Genomic DNA, 16,329 nt, shown 5'->3' on the forward strand with positions numbered 1-16,329 from the left:
ATACCCGAAATTCAAATATTTTCATGAAATATATATGAATGTGTTATCAAAACTTTTTATGTATTAGTGGGTTTAAGTTAACGGAAAGATCTACATCTTTACTCATTTTTGGTAGACATACTGTCAATAAATGGGATATTTATTTCGGGGACTTGCTCAAAAAAGGTGTGTTTAAGTACCTAGAAATTGGTCGATTGTGTCTACTAAAGTTTGTACATGCCGTTTTTCAAACTAATTCATTTCTTCAATACTTTTAAGATTATGGCATGTTATACATATTTTACAGTAACTATATTTTAATGTTAACTGATATATCAAAAGGTTTAAATTTAATCTTTATTTCCTTTTTTGTCCAACACTGGAGATCTATCTCCGTTCAATTGCATTAAGTGCTCATGCAATTGAATGATTTAACGAACAACGACTTTTCTTTTAATTCTCTATAAAGGTTTTTTAGATTTTGTTTTTCTGCTAATGTACATGTAATATTAGTATGCTTAGCTAAGAATGCAATATATCGCTAAGTTATCACGCATGACTCCTGTAAAAGCATTTATGTTGGTAAAAGATGCAACCAACATACTCTTCATTCTTTTAATTGCTATTACTTTACAAGTATTATACATGTGACTTTCCATATAAATGTCTTTGTCAAAATATTTTTTAAGTTGTTGAGAAAATTCTTGGGTACAAATTGTCATAGAAACATTTATTTCAATACATGAAGAAAAGATACTGAAGAATTGCTCTGATGTGAAAGTTTATTCAAAATTCAGTAAAGAGCCTTCGAAACTACATATGCATGGTAAGCTGAACTTGAAAAAATTCTACACCTTCTAAACAGAGAGAGAGGAAGAGAGAGAATCCTTAGTAATCAAAATAACGTAATTGGTCCTTTTGTGTTGACTTGGCAAACATTGTCACCAATTATTTTGCACCATCGCAATTGATATTTCCGTGAAATATGAGTAGGAGACTTCCGCAATTTACCTCCTTCATGTAACACCGTTTACTATAATTAAATAGGGAAGTTACCGAGATAAAGCCAGCCTTTTATGTTTTTGATAAATAATACATTCTTGATTATACCTATGATCTTCGCTTTAATTGACATATAAGACTAATTTCGGGATATTTTTACATTTTTTTCCTCCAAGTACAAAATTTGTTAAATATTAAACTAAATTGATAAATTGATATATTATTCTTCGGTCTAAATAAATACGATCATCATGATCTATCTTGTAACTGTTTTTTCGTGTAAGAATATGATAAATCATATTTTCATTTAAAATGTTTTATTTTTGAAAAGGATTCCATTCATAGGGAATGGTCTAAACTTTTTTTTGTAATGAATATTGTGTTTTTAATTAATCATTGGTAAGCTCTTTAGGTCTAATTAAAAGCACGAACTTCAGTCGTCAACTTTTTTAATTAAAGATATGTGTGTATGATGTTGCAGCCATGTCAGAAGGATGTACCATGTATTTCTTACCTTTGTGACGTCACTGATAACGATGGCTTGCTGCATACCGGTAAATACCATCAACAATCCAAGCATAAGAAAGGTCCTGGTTCTGAAAAAGCTCAGAACATCGAAGATTTTATCCCAAAATGGTGTTTTTCTCTTATTGATGATAATATCTGGCTTTCTTAAACAACATCCTATAAGAATCACTGAACAACAAGCCAGCCACAAATAAAGTAGCTTCAAAATTTGTAAGTAGTCCGGTCTGTCGAAATCTTCCACAAAGTAACGCAGAATTTTTTCTCCAAATGTTTCATCGTATGACGTATGGATACTATCCCCACACAGGGAAGAGTTACAGGTGGATATATGTGTTTCGTAAGCAGAAACTTTGGCATGGGTGTAATTTTCATCAAATCTCAACGTAACACTCTGTATCAAATTACCAAAAATCTGAGCAGAATGACAAAATACGACGAAAACGCTCTGAAATTGATGAATGGAACGTTCTATTCTAATCCCAGTGATGGAAGAATAACTTGTACCGTAACTTCCAATTAAGAGTTCTTGTACAGACCATAAAGGGGCCTGAAGAAATCCAAATACAACAGACATAGGAAGAAGTGTCCATACAGATGGAAACAAGTTTGATGTCACATAAAATACGTGTGAGATCAAAGAAAATAATATCAATCCCTTTGGACGCGCATTTTGGACAAGCCAAGGGGAAACAACACAACCAATCACAAAACTACCATAAATTAGACCAAGTGATATTGTGCCTAGATAATATTCTGGAAATATGCTTGTTTGAATATTTCGAAGCGGTAAGAAGGACATAAAAGCAAACATCAATCCAGTACATAAGGCGATAAAGTTTTTCCAAACCGAAAGCTTACTTTGTGTTTTGTGTTGCCCCATGTTTAAATTTTCTGATTGTCCCTCTGTACTACGAAGTCGCTTTAATTCCTTCCATTCTTCGCTGAGACTTGCCGCTCTCTCAGCTCGATGTGACGTCACCTGATCGTCTGCTTTGGACGACACTGAATTATCACTAACACTCTTTTCTCGTTGCCTGCCCCATAACATGGCTCTCATTTCGGCATGAGAAACTTCCAAGTCCGTGATTTGGTCGTCATCCTCACTTTCCCTCGACATCATCTTTAACTAATGATATTCAATTCTACAATAGAAATTGAATTTTAAATGGTGTTCCATCCATATTGGAAATCACATCCATCACTGCAACAATAATTATGAATCAGAAACATAGTAAGATTACATCTGACACGTCTGCTGGCATATTTTTGGTCTATCAATACAGGAAAATTTTCTGTGTCTGAAGTAGAAATCAATAACGCGCCGCAACTTTATGCTTTTGAAACTGATAGATGTATGGCAGCCATTTTTAACAATGAAAATCCTATCGACCGAACATTATTGCATATTCTGTAGCGTTTCTAACCATTATTTGAAATGGTTAGCATTAAAAGTTTTGAAATAGTTTCTGTTGCAAATCAGCAATTTATGTCATATATGATCACTGTAGAATAAACTTTGATATTTCTAACTTTGTTACTGTCATATCAGGCCCGTAGGAAGCAATTTTAGTTTGGGGGGGGGGGGGGAGGGGGGCACAGCTATACATTTTCAGTTGAGGCGGCACTATCAACTACCAAAAATTCCTTGACAAGCAAGAAAAAAGGTCATCAGACGTTTTAATTGAGGGGGCACAAGCATATAATAGCTATGTTTTCTCTCGTGTTCCCCGGTTCCTACGGCCATGTATATGTTCTATCAATTAAATTATATGTAGCATTTCAATTTAATTATCTATAGCATTTTGGAAAAAAGAATTCACTAAGAGAAAGGTACAGATACCAAACTGTGATAACAAGAATAAGAAGGAAATATACTAAATTACGCAGCCATAAAAAGCCTACACACTCGGGGCTAAAACAGGCCTTAATCAAATTTTCATGATCTCAAATTGTGCTGCATTTTTTCCTCCTGAAGGCTATCTCCTACGAAAATATCCCAAAAGTGAGGATTCCTCATTTTATTTTATGGACTGAAAATCGAAAGAGTACAGCAAGAAAGAATGATTTATTGATTCAATGCAAAACGTTAATGAATCGGATTCCTTTGGGGGAATATGCGCTGTCATTGTTGATTGGTACAACTTGACTGAACTTAGTTTGGGCTCTCTAGCAGGATAATGAACTTTGACACAGATTCTAAAGGTACAGATGAAACCTGTCACTCCTAAGATCTGTGCTTCTGGTTCATGATTTTCTGACATAAAAACGATAACCAAATGCTTAAAAAATATGAATATTCATACCAAAATGTTTCAATCGAGATACTGATTGCACGAGGAGAGCGTTAAATGGAAATATAACGAAATAATTGATACATGTAGCGAACGCAGTGTATGTATATATGTATATTGAAAAGTGCCATAACTACTTTTTGGATACAATTTTGCTATCCATTCGTGTCGGGATATGATGGAAAACCTTTCTTGATTGAATATTAACTATTACGTCGGGTCCAAGTAATTTTCATCTTGTACCAAAAACTGCCTCTGTTACAACAAAACATCAACAAAACTATAGAAGCATCCATAACAAAGCTGCATTATACTTTTATATGGTATTTGTACTTATTAAAGCAGTTTGTATACTAGAATATCTTGTGAAAATATCTTAATTTCCTTGAAAACTACAAAGTACTTTTTCCTTAATTTTTTCTTTATCATTATGTACACTGATATAAAACACACAATTTTATTAACTGTATTTGAAAAGTTTATTCAACAAGCAAAATTAACAACTAAATAATTATGTAAATCTTCATCACTATGGAAGTGTGCTCTACCGTTCCAACCTCCTGCATGTAAACAATATAAAGACCCGATAAAAAAAAAAAAAAAACCTATTCATTGATTTAAAACAAAATGAAGCATTCAAAGGAAATTCTTTATCCAGAAAAAGAGTTCTAATAGCAATTTCAGTTTTAAACTTGCTGTAGAGAAGTTAAGAGACCAACAAAGGACTTAAACATCAAAATACAGAGCCAGAGGTAAAGGTAACATGCTTAATGACGTTAAACAAAACGTTAGGAGTATTCTTGGACTTTTTAGTCCCAAAGGGTTTAAAGTATTGATTTCCTAGTAAAATATGATGTAAAAAAAGATGTGAAAAAAGAATTAGAAGTGAATGCAATGTTAATGATATGAACTCTTTGTATTAGATTCGGAATATTTTCAATACTGTGGTGCTTCTTTTTATTACTGACGTAATTTTTTTAATTTAAAAATACTTTTCAAAGCCTTAATATAATAATTTTGTTGTTTGCTATAGCTAAGCTTAAATTATAAAATGATTTAAAAGATGCTATTTACAGTCTAGGAGACGGAGTAGTTTTAACACGGGGGGGGGGGGGGCTTTTGATATTTCAGGTATAATTTCTGAGAACCATTTATACATACACAAATTTACCTTTAAAACACTTCAAGAAACCTTCAGTTGATACAACGGCAATAATCAATGATCCAATTGAATACAATTGTTAATTTTTAAAAGATAATTAAAAGATAGCATGTTTCTGGAGAAACCTTTCGCATTGTTACAAATGTCTTTTTTCCAAAAAAAAAAAATACATCTAGGAATCTTGATACAATTAATTTGCTTATATTTTAAAAATAGAAAATATTTTCCGTACTAGTATGCTTGAAGGTTTGCTTTCGCCAGTCGTAATAGGCATTAAAGGTTAATAATATTAAGTAAAGCAACAAGAATGATTTTTATTTTCTTATTTTTTTACACTCACCAAGCAAGCTTCAGTTCTGTACATTTACCTGCGAGTTTTAATCAATATCCCATCAAACTGGCAACATTAGCAGATACCTTGTATATTTCCTTATAACTAGTGTTAATCCATTCGCCATTATTACAAGAATGTGCATGTATATTCATAAATACCGCTGCATATATATAAAAAGAATGCACATTATATAATTATTCATATCTATAAATAATACAAGCAAGCGTTGCCAACCTATCAATGTATCATATACAGCATCAATCTAGGTCATTCCATGTTAACAATACAATTTCTCCATTCGAATTATGATTTATGAACTTACCCAATAAAAATTCTAAGGTCGGTAGAGGTCAGTTGTTAACATTTCAAGAACTCTGTCCATTGTGAATTTTTTGTATAAAATGCTTCTATTTCAAGATGCATTACTTCCGCATGCAGATATGTGATTCATTAACTTGGATTGCTCAGTCACACGTTAGCTCGTACCGTGGATGTGTTTGTTATGCTTCTATTGAGATCTTGCGAACAAAAAATTAATAAACCTGGCAGCATAATCAAGAATGCCAGGAAAATCTATGTATCGATCCATTTCGGGTGGCTGGATTCATTCAACTTCAAATTCAAGCAGCGTTGACTACCAGCAGACTCTATGAGAATGGGTTTTTCTGTTAACAGAAATGAATAAAAGGAGCTGAGCATAATGGATTAACAAATCTCGTATCTCTGCAATTATTGTTGAATAAATAAAATTCATCAAATGCTATGGCATTAAAAGCTTGTCTGATAGAGAATGGGAATACATTCATGATGATATCCCCCCCCCCCCATTTACCATCGACTTTCTAAACACATTTTCGCCAGTCACTACAATGCGATTATTATCACCATGTACCCCCAAAGGAATTTATTTATCTTAATTTAGTGCCATTTTGTTGATAATAAATACTTTTGAATTAATAATTAAGTATTTGAAAGTATAAGCATGCATGTAGATGCGAAGACATTAGTCTTAATTCAGTGCAACAATGTTAATAATAAATTAAGTGCTTTCTAAATGAATAAATTGCATAAGGACTTTAAAGATAAGCATGCATATAGAGCGAGGGAATGCAGACTTCGACCTTATAAGCAGACTAATTACTCTTAGGACTATCCCGATCGATACATTATTCAGAGAAAGTGATTAACAGACGTCTGAGTTGCACTGCATTGCATATTAGGACCTTTAAAGCGGCATGCCAGAGTTTATCATCAAACACTTCCGCAATCGAAACTTATGCAACATAAAGTGGTTCCCAATAGTTAATTTTATTACAGGAATAAGATTAAAGTTCACATAAATATGTATCTAACATTTTAGTCATTAAAAGCTTTTTAAGTAAACGATTTCTGTTAGAAAGCTTCGAATATTTGATTAAGGTTTATGTCGAGTCTAACTTACGCGGCAATTAGTTGTTGAAGAAAATTGTTTTAACTATGAAAGAATACGCATTACACATTAGATGTCATTATTATCTTTGTTATCCATTTTTTGTGTGTATAAAAAAACACATGTTAAAGCATCAGTGATTGAAAAAAATGTTTCATTGTGAGTGTTAAAGTAGTAAATAATTCATTAAGGTAGAAGAATCCTCACTAACCAAGAGTCTTTCTAGAGTTCTAGATGATGTTACCTAATTTTTTTTTTATCAATTATGTTTTTCATATTGTTTGAAAGTCAGAAGAAATCGGGGGGATGGTGGGCGGTGGTAACGAGGATTATGTTTGTTATTTTTATTTCAATGCCAACCCCTTCATTACACGAATTCATACACAGCCACAGTTATTAAAGTGTCTTTCGGTAAATCATAACGTACACCGAGGGCACATGTTCAGCTGATTTTTCTCTGTTTTTGTTTATCATTAAAAAGTTCAATCTTGTATTTCACGATATTTAGGTTGAAGCCTGCATCCTATACTTTCAAAAGATATTCCTCAACTGTTGCATCCAAATACAACTTTTCATGGACAAACTTTACAGTGCCTAGCTATTAACTATTTAAGACAAATTCATCTAAAGTGCATGTTCAACTATAGTCCCGATGGACACATATAGTAACTGGTAACTACTACCTGAAAGCAGTCATTTCAAAACCACAATTTAGGAAGACCCGACATTTCAAATGCTTACAGATCTAGAAATACAAATTATCCTTATATATGTATTTACTTTTCAAATGATAAAATTCTTCAAATTGACGTTTTAGTTTAAATACTTCTAACATCCCATTATACAGAAGTGAATTTTCGTTAACGAACTATACTGGATTCCAAAACTTATGGAAATCTTTACAAACAAGGTCCAGTTAATGTTTTATGGAGCCCTTACCTTTGTCCTTTACTACATAAATACTACATCGAGAAATTTCAGATGTAATACCAAGGTATATTTTAAAAAAAATAAGAGGTATAAATCAAATGCAGATTCTCAAAAACTCCGAAAAAAAGTTTAGAAAATTTGAAATCCGCCCACACCGAAAAAATCTATAGTATCAAAACTGGATTTTTCTCGACATTTAATAAATCGTTCCTACCAAAAATTAAAGACCAAGCTTTTTGACTTAATAGACAACTTCTTTTTTAAAAATGATTTTTTTTCGTATTTTTTAAAAGGACATCAACAAAATTACTTTGTTAACAATCAATCTGATTCTGAAGACAAGTACTCTGGTTTAAAAAAGATGTTCTTTGACAAAATGTGAGTTGTCTATGGAGACCAGGACTTCCAAAAATCAGTGAAACATACCGTGGATGGTAAGTTGTGTAAATCAGATGTGGATACTAAAAAATTCCTAGGAACTTTTGGAACATTTGAAATCACAAAATTTTATCTAAATCAATAACATAAAAACTTACGACTTGTCAACTCTGTAAACAACCATTCCCCACAATGAATTAAAGTGCAGGCTTTTTGTATCATTAAAAGCTGCTTTTTTAATAAAAAAAAATTACTTACTTTGTCATCGGCCATCTGCAAAATTTTGTTTAAAAACATTCTGATTGTACTCACAAGTAATCTGAAGTTGACATTAAAAAGATGCTTGAGTTTCTGAATGACAATATCTATGAGGTTTCTGGAGACCAGGTCTTCCAGCAATCTGTAACAGTTGGAATTCCCATGGGTAGAACATTGCACCCCGTTGTTAGCAGACCCATTTTTGTATTCATATGAAGCAGAATTTATTCAAAATCTTATACATGAAAAAAAGAAATCTCTTGCTGTGGCCTTCAACTCGACATTTAGATATATCGCCGACATATTATCAATTAACAATAGTTATTTCCATTCATATGTCGACACGATATATCCCAGTGAGCTTGAAATAAAAGATACCACAGAGTCTGATACATCTGTTTCATATTTGGATATTTTACTAGAAAAAGACGTTAATGGTAACCTAACAACAAAACTTATGATAAACGTGATGACTTTAACTTTTCAATCGTCAACGTCCCTTACTTATGCAGCAATATACCCTTATCACCTGCGGGGTGTATATCTCTCAGTTGATTCGATCCGCAAGAGCATGCTCTACGTATGAACAATTTCTAAAACGAGGTAAGTTATTGACAATCAAGATAATGAAACAAGAATTTCAACAGTCACCATTTTGTAAGTTCTATGGTCGATACAATGACCTTATTATCATATACAATCTATCATTAAGTCATATGCCGACTGACGTTTTTCATACTAATTGTAAGGCTATTATTTTCACACTGAATTGTCGACGGATTTTCCCGTTATTTCCCGATCATGACAAAGAGCACACGACGGGTGTGACCGGTCGGCAGGGGATGCTCACTCCTTCATGGCACCTGATCCCACCTCTGATGTTTGTGGAGGTCCGTGTTTGCTCTGTTCCCGATTGTATTGTTACAATGGACTTTGAGTTTCAATACTGTTCATTATCTTTATATTTCATTGACGATAGCAATAAATATTCACTTCTAGTCATATATTGACTTGTTATATAATAGGCACCAGAGGATCTGCCACATCTCTTTCATATTTTGACATTTTACTGAATACACGCATTTTTGAAAAAACCCACAAAAACACACACACACAGGATGAATCAGATCATCCATCCTCATCTTTCCTTATTTTAGTGTCATATTCCATCGTCACCTGTACATGGTGTTTATATCTCCAAATCGATTCGGTACGCAAGAGAATGCTTTTAATACGGTGTATTTTAAAGCAAGACGGGCTTATAATAAATAAGTTGATGTTACAGTGCTTTAATTAGTATCGTTTATGGTCAGCATTTCGCGATTTATATGCTCGTCATAATTAGAGACATTGTTTGAAAATACAGTCAATTATTGCGTCGAATTTCTACTAATACGTTTCAATATTTTCATTCTAATTTTGACTATTTGACAAATTGGATGACCTCAGTTTTTCAACCTCCGCCATTTATGTTCTTTTAATCCATTATCACCTATATGTGGTGTTTATGTGTACTACACCGTAAATGCGTTAAATTTTTAAACCGATACAGACTGTTGAAATATAAATTGATGTTAAAGTGCTTTCAAACATCTTGTTTCAAGTCAGTATTTCGCGAATTCTATGTTCGTTATTATGACTTTATTTGCAAAAACAACCGTTCTTTTGGTCGTTCTTTGGACTGGCATGTTTCGATCCAAATATTTGGGCATTGTTTGTAAGCTAATTTTGTCTACGGATTATTCCTTTTGCCTGATAAATACATAAGGCTCATAGCGTTTGTGACGGGTCTACAGTGGACTATAATTCTGTCTAGCAAGGCACCTGTTACCACCTCCAACGTTTCCAGGGATCTGTGTTTTCCCTGTTCAGGATTTGTTATGTTTATAAGATATATGAGATTGGCCACTGTTCTTCACATTTTTCATTCATTATTATATAAAAAAAAATACATTAAATGTTAAAATATTAACACCGCTAGTACCTCATTTTATGGTTATTAACGTTAGATGCTATCCTCAACTTCGCCGAGTCGTAATATTGCAGTCATGCGGCAATAAAATAAATTGTAGAACAGTAAGTCAATATTTGTGCGTTTGAGTGATACATGTATAAAAGTAAATGAATGGTTTTTTTTTAGTTTTATTCTTTTTTTAAGGTAATAACCTGATAATTTTCACCAAGGAATATAATAAACATAGGTTTACAAATTCTCTGGCTCAAGTAATTACTTCAAAAAAGATCGAGTTACCGCACTTTGCACAACACAATTCGTTATAGACAGATATCTACTGGTTTTGTTTGTTTGTATGTTCTTTAAGGTCCCTCTCGAGAATTTTTCACCCATATGGAGACGCCACCACTTGCCGGTGGAGAGCTGCAAATTTTGTCCTATACTCGGCACTTACGGCCATTGAGCAGTGAGGGATCTTTTTCGTGCCAGCACCTACTGCGACACGGGACCTCGGTTTATACGGTCTCATCCGAAGGACCGGTCTCCACGTACCACAGTGGGATTCGAACCTGCGACGTAAGGATCAACTCCTTACTTCGCGACTCTAGAGCAGACGCTCTAACCACTGCGCCACGCGGGCGACGATTTCTACTGGTTATAACTTTAACTAATATATATAGGATCTCCCATGATTTGTAGTTGGATATGATTTTTATCCAACGAGTTGTGTGTTTTTTATCCCCGAGCCTTGGCGAGGGGATAAAAACACACAACGAGTTGGATAAAAGTCATATCCAACTACAAATCATGGGAGATTCTTTTTATCCCATGTTTAATACTTCACAACCAATGTTTTACACTGTTTTTTATAGGACTCCACTTTATTTTACTTCATCGCGCTAACGCAAAAACCATTGTAACGTCACAACTGTGGATTATGAAAAAATTATCCAATGAGTCATATCCACGGGATAAAGGGGTAAACATGGGATAAAATATTATATGTATAGATATCATACCTTGATATAGTTTTGTTTTAGTTTGAAAATATCAATTATATGCTACATAGCTATAGGTTTGATATTTTCAACGTTTTCTCCATGAAAATATATAATTCATTGCTTTCCAAAATGAAAAAAAAAGCATCCACATTTTTATGTTTAATTGCACATAATGGTTGAAAAAATATGTAAATCTAGATTGTTATTTTTATACTCCCATGCCAATACAAAAAAGGTACTTTCACAAATCTTTATGACACAGTGCCATTGCACACCTCTCATTTTACATTTCGATTGGACAGATATATTGGGTTTCCCAAAGCAAAACATGGACACTGCAATTCTTCCTATCACAATGGCGTATCCATCTCTAATCAGCAACTCATCCTAAACCGCTGATTAAAATTAAATGATTTTCATAGAATCTTTTTTACATAGTGCCATTGTGCACCTCCTAGTTTTCAGTTCAATCGGACGTATATTTTGAGGTCTATCATAGCAAAACCTGGACACTGCAATTCTTTATTTAATATTGAATATATTCATCACTGCAATTCTTCCTATCACAATAGTGGCACCCATCTCTAATCCACAACTCCTCCTGAATAAAAATTAATGAGACTTTTACAGAATTATTATTACATAGCACCACTGTGCCTTCCTATGTTACATTTTGTCAAATATTTGTTGTTTCTTATAGCAAAAATAATAGGACTTTGGTCATTATATTCATATGCATGGGAGCGGGGGTATCATTTTGCGAACTCAATGCTTACAGAACATCTAGTTTTTAATCATATTGATACATGTAAGATGGAACTGTTGATCTTTCATTCTCATCTGTCAAAAGATTATGATAAAATTCGGCAAAGAAATGAATGATGACATTTAAAAAAAAGAAGAAAGGAAGGAAGAAAAAAGGAAAAATAAAAATTACATGTATGAAAAACGCGCAGATTTGGATGAGGACTTTTTATTTTTATTAATTTCATAATAAAAATATCAAATGTTGCACATTTTTATCATAACAGCTCGCTCAGTCTCTTTTCGAGTTTATATATTTTCATTGAACAATAGCATACTGTCAGCAAATATTTTTAGAAGATTAGTTCACTTCTGGCAGGAGAAAAAAAATCTTTTGTCCGAAATTTCTAAAATATTAAAAACTCAAACATGTGTATGTAAAATTAACCTACATTTTTTCACGTTAATGGGTCATTTAAAAAATACCTTTGTTGAAGTTTTTTTTAATACAATTTGATTCAAATATCAAATTCGAGGTTTCATCTGGTATTGATAAATTGATTACCGGAAATACTCAGAAATGTTATCAAATTATTGGTAAGCACTAGTCTTGATCCTTTCATTTTTCAAATATTAGAAGGAAACACTTGCTGTGGCTCTCAATTCGATACTGATATATATCGGCGACGTTTTATCAATTAACAATGGTAATTTCCTTTCTAATGTCGACGATATATCCCACCGATCTCGAAATAATAGACACTAAAAAGTCTGACATATCGGTTATATGTATGGATGTTTTAGGAACTCTAGATGTTAATGACAAACTAATAATTAAACTTCACGATACACGTGATAAATCTTTCCATCGTCATCTTATCCTATTTACGCACTACTGTTCCAATATCGTACTTCAACCGCCTCATCTCAACAATCTTTATAAAAAAGTCAATGTTTCGCAAATTCTATGGTCAATTCAATAACCTTGCTCGCAAATACATCTCCTTGGTTGGTCGTACTTTGACTGGAATGTTTCATACCTGTTGTAAGGCCATTGTTTTTCTACTGATTTTGACTAAGGATTACTTCCTATACCGGTTTAAAGGGGATGACCGTTCGACTGGGAATGCTTACTCCTAGACATCCGATCCCATGCAAGGGCCCAATCTCTGGTCCAGGGGACAGGAATTGTAAAAAAAAAAAAAAAAAAAGGCAAGCTGCTTATTTTGATCATGCAAATAATTTGCCTGCTTGAAGTCCATGAATAATAAAGAAGATTTTCAAAGACGAAATTTACTTTCAATATGACTATGAACTGGTAGAGGACGTAGTGTTATTATAATCAAGGTTTCTCTGCTTCATGTAGATAGTGTCCTTTAGAAAAAAAAAAATTTGGAAAGATGTAATGAATTTTCAATATTTGACAAACATAGCCCCAGTAGGGATGACACATGGATAAGGGGAGAGGGTGTGGACTGTACAATTTTGGCAGAGGGTTGTGTCTTCACTGTATTCTTGTTAACACTTTGTCCTCTAGACCTCTATGAGTAAATCTGGAGATTTAATTCAAAAGCGTTATGCAAATTCAATATAGGACCAACATAGCCTCATCCTGGGGCATAAATGCTAGAAAAAGGGGACATGAATTTTAAAATTTTAAAAAGGGTAATGCATTCAATGTACTTATAATATCAGTTTTTCCACTATGTGTCCTTTAGAAAAGAAGAACATTTTTAAAAACTTGTAAATTCTCAATATAATTGGAGAAAATATTTAATATGAGAACAAAGAGAGAAATAATCAATTGAAAGTAATAGAATTTTATTCAAGATAATGATTCATTTTTCATTCAAATATATCTTTGCTTTCTTCTGCATTTGCAGTTGTTCTTCACGTGCTATCTGCAATCACTAATAAAATCATCTCATTCCAAATTTATATGGTGTTATTTATAACGCCACACAAACTGAAAAAGTTAAATATTTCTTTCTTTTTATAAGAAGTTACACACTTTCAATGATTACTTCTTAAGCTGAGCGATAATGGCTTTGCAGAAATCTGGTAAATCTTTTGGCAGACGTGACGTTACCATATTGCCATCAACAACCACTGGTGAATCCTCGTATAACCCCCTACAAGACATAATAGAAAAAGTTAATGATAGGTAAAAAAAAAAAAAACCAAGACAAAACATTCTCACTCCTGCATTTCTTATAAAAGTATGATACATTTACAGACATGATGATCAATGAAATAAGATTCTTGAAATAGTAACATAGTATCTCTTAGGATAAACAATTAACATAGAATAAAAGTCAACAGTGCATTTAAAATCTTTGTTTCGTTTTTCCAACTTTGAGACAGATTTGTCTGCTCACCCATTCTCTATCCAGAGGTGTCGTTCCGCTACGCTTACAACACCTCTTTCAACCCTCGTGGTACAAGATTCTTGTACAAGTTTTAACTGTTATTTTAATTTATAATTAAAATAGTTATTGGTTATAATGTTTATGGATGAAGATGATAATTGAACATTTATTTTAAATTTGTCATCCCTTAAAACGAATTTTTTTTCCAAGTTTAGAAGAAAATATTTGAATTAAAATTTAAAAAAAAATACTTTGGAAGAAAATCCTTTGAAGAGTTTATGAAATTAAAATAAATCATTTTTTACCGATAAATAATAAATAAAAACGATTTTAAATATCATTTTTCAGGATTTAAAAATTTGCGAAGAATTTTGTATTACAAGCGTTTAGAGAGGTGCAAAGCGACAACAACCCTGCATAGAGAATGCTACTCACCCAGCATTTTCTACGTCGTCTTTGATGGCGACAAAACAAGTAAGCTTTTTCCCTTTCAAAATCTTTGCCGAGCAGAACATCCAAGCACCATGACATATAGCAGCTGTCGGCTTGCCTGTAATTCACATCATTATCGATATTATGGCAATAACCATTATATGAAATTTTGAACAGGTGTGAAAGAAAATGATTATTGCATTTTTAAATGATGTTTTGATGATATGATCGATGAAATTACAACGCAATATCGGACCTTTTTTTCCAATTACACTAGTTGTTTAACCAATAAAAAAAGGAAAAGAAATTAAAACAGATGGAAGTGATCTGGAAATAGGCGTGTATAGTAATGTACATGTACATGAAAATTCCAAAAAAAAAAATTAGCCATATATGCTCGTCCTGACCATACATAGATCTTAAGTTACAAGTGAACAAGAAGTTTATTCTCTAGATTCTAGGCTTTAAGGACAAAGTTCCTAATTGAAACTTTAAAAAAAAAGATACAAAAGCATTCCAAAAAACAACATTGTATTTATTTATTTGGGTCAAAATTATTAGATGGTATGAAGATATAACATTGAAACGGACAAGGTGTCTCTAATACTGTCCAGAGGATATTTATACGTATAAAAATGCACCAAAACCTGGGTCATTCAGAGTTTAATTCAAATTTAAACATGCAGACTATGCATATCAGACCTTGAAATATTTTGTATGTAAGTATATTTTCGTAGGCATTAAAAGGTTGTTTTTCTAGGCTTGTCACAACTATAAAATAAAAAAAAAAACACCCCTCAACAAAAAATAAAAAAAACAAAACAAAACAATTCCACCTTGAAGTGTCATATCGAGCCACTGCATGAACATTTATATAATTTTTTTCAAAGTAATCATTGTTGTTGTAACATTTTCAATTTTGAATTCTTTGAAATACTGGAAGGGATAAAGAAATCGAGATGATTGGATGTTAAAAAATATACACATATGTTAAAGGCGGAGGCATTTAGGTTGTGTACTTAAATTTGCATGTGAAATTATGTACCCTTGTTGTTAGCACGGTCAACGTTAAAATGCCTCTCCAAGAAAAAAAATGTGGAAAGCTACATTATTTTCATGAAAAAGCCAATTTCATTTTCAGCTACTATTTAGAATAATTGGAGCCTACATTTAAAAAATAACAAGAAAGCATTTTATCCCTTTCCCTGTTGAGGTCAAATAAGAGATCAGAGATAGTCATAGTATGCATAAAATGTCAATGTCAGTTTATACATTGAATAACATTTGTGCCTATTAGTCGGCTTAAGTCATGTCTGATATATAAATGTCTTAAATAATTGATTCATCTAAAACTTTCAACATTAAGACAACCCTTGATCTTAAAAGATAGAAACAAAATAAAACAAACCATATGTTTCCAGCAATAAATATTACTTGATTTTATACAGAACTTTAGATCCAGAGTAACGCTCTATTCAATTTTTTTCTGTTAACTTGTATTGTTGCAATGGACACTTAAACGTGGTTGCTGTTCATTA

At 32.6% G+C, this 16,329-nt stretch overlaps 2 protein-coding genes across 3 annotated transcripts in view; both read right to left on the reverse strand.

The window, feature by feature from the left end:
* LOC133175429 (protein unc-93 homolog A-like) overlaps positions 1-5,757 on the reverse strand; it is a 243,937-nt gene extending 238,180 nt beyond the window's left edge. For both annotated transcript variants that reach the window (XM_061310536.1, XM_061310535.1), the window contains exons 1-2: positions 5,619-5,757; positions 1,496-2,651 (exon numbers count right to left, since the gene is read on the reverse strand). In XM_061310536.1, the coding sequence (XP_061166520.1) occupies positions 1,496-2,629 (1,134 nt within the window). In that variant the 5' untranslated portion in view covers positions 2,630-2,651; positions 5,619-5,757. The remainder of the gene's footprint in view (positions 1-1,495; positions 2,652-5,618) is intronic.
* Positions 5,758-13,794: 8,037 nt separating this feature from the next.
* The window catches only part of LOC133175375 (putative cysteine protease YraA), a 71,410-nt gene continuing 68,875 nt past the window's right edge, over positions 13,795-16,329 (reverse strand). The window contains exons 4-5 of the mRNA XM_061310471.1: positions 14,795-14,909; positions 13,795-14,122 (exon numbers count right to left, since the gene is read on the reverse strand). Of these exons, the coding sequence (XP_061166455.1) occupies positions 14,011-14,122; positions 14,795-14,909 (227 nt within the window). The 3' untranslated portion in view covers positions 13,795-14,010. The remainder of the gene's footprint in view (positions 14,123-14,794; positions 14,910-16,329) is intronic.

The sequence above is a fragment of the Saccostrea echinata genome, unplaced genomic scaffold (genome assembly GCF_033153115.1).
Source record: "Saccostrea echinata isolate AGI-Se365-2 ecotype Australia unplaced genomic scaffold, CSIRO_AGI_Sech_v1 ptg000062l, whole genome shotgun sequence".
Taxonomy (NCBI): Eukaryota; Metazoa; Mollusca; class Bivalvia; order Ostreida; family Ostreidae; genus Saccostrea; species Saccostrea echinata.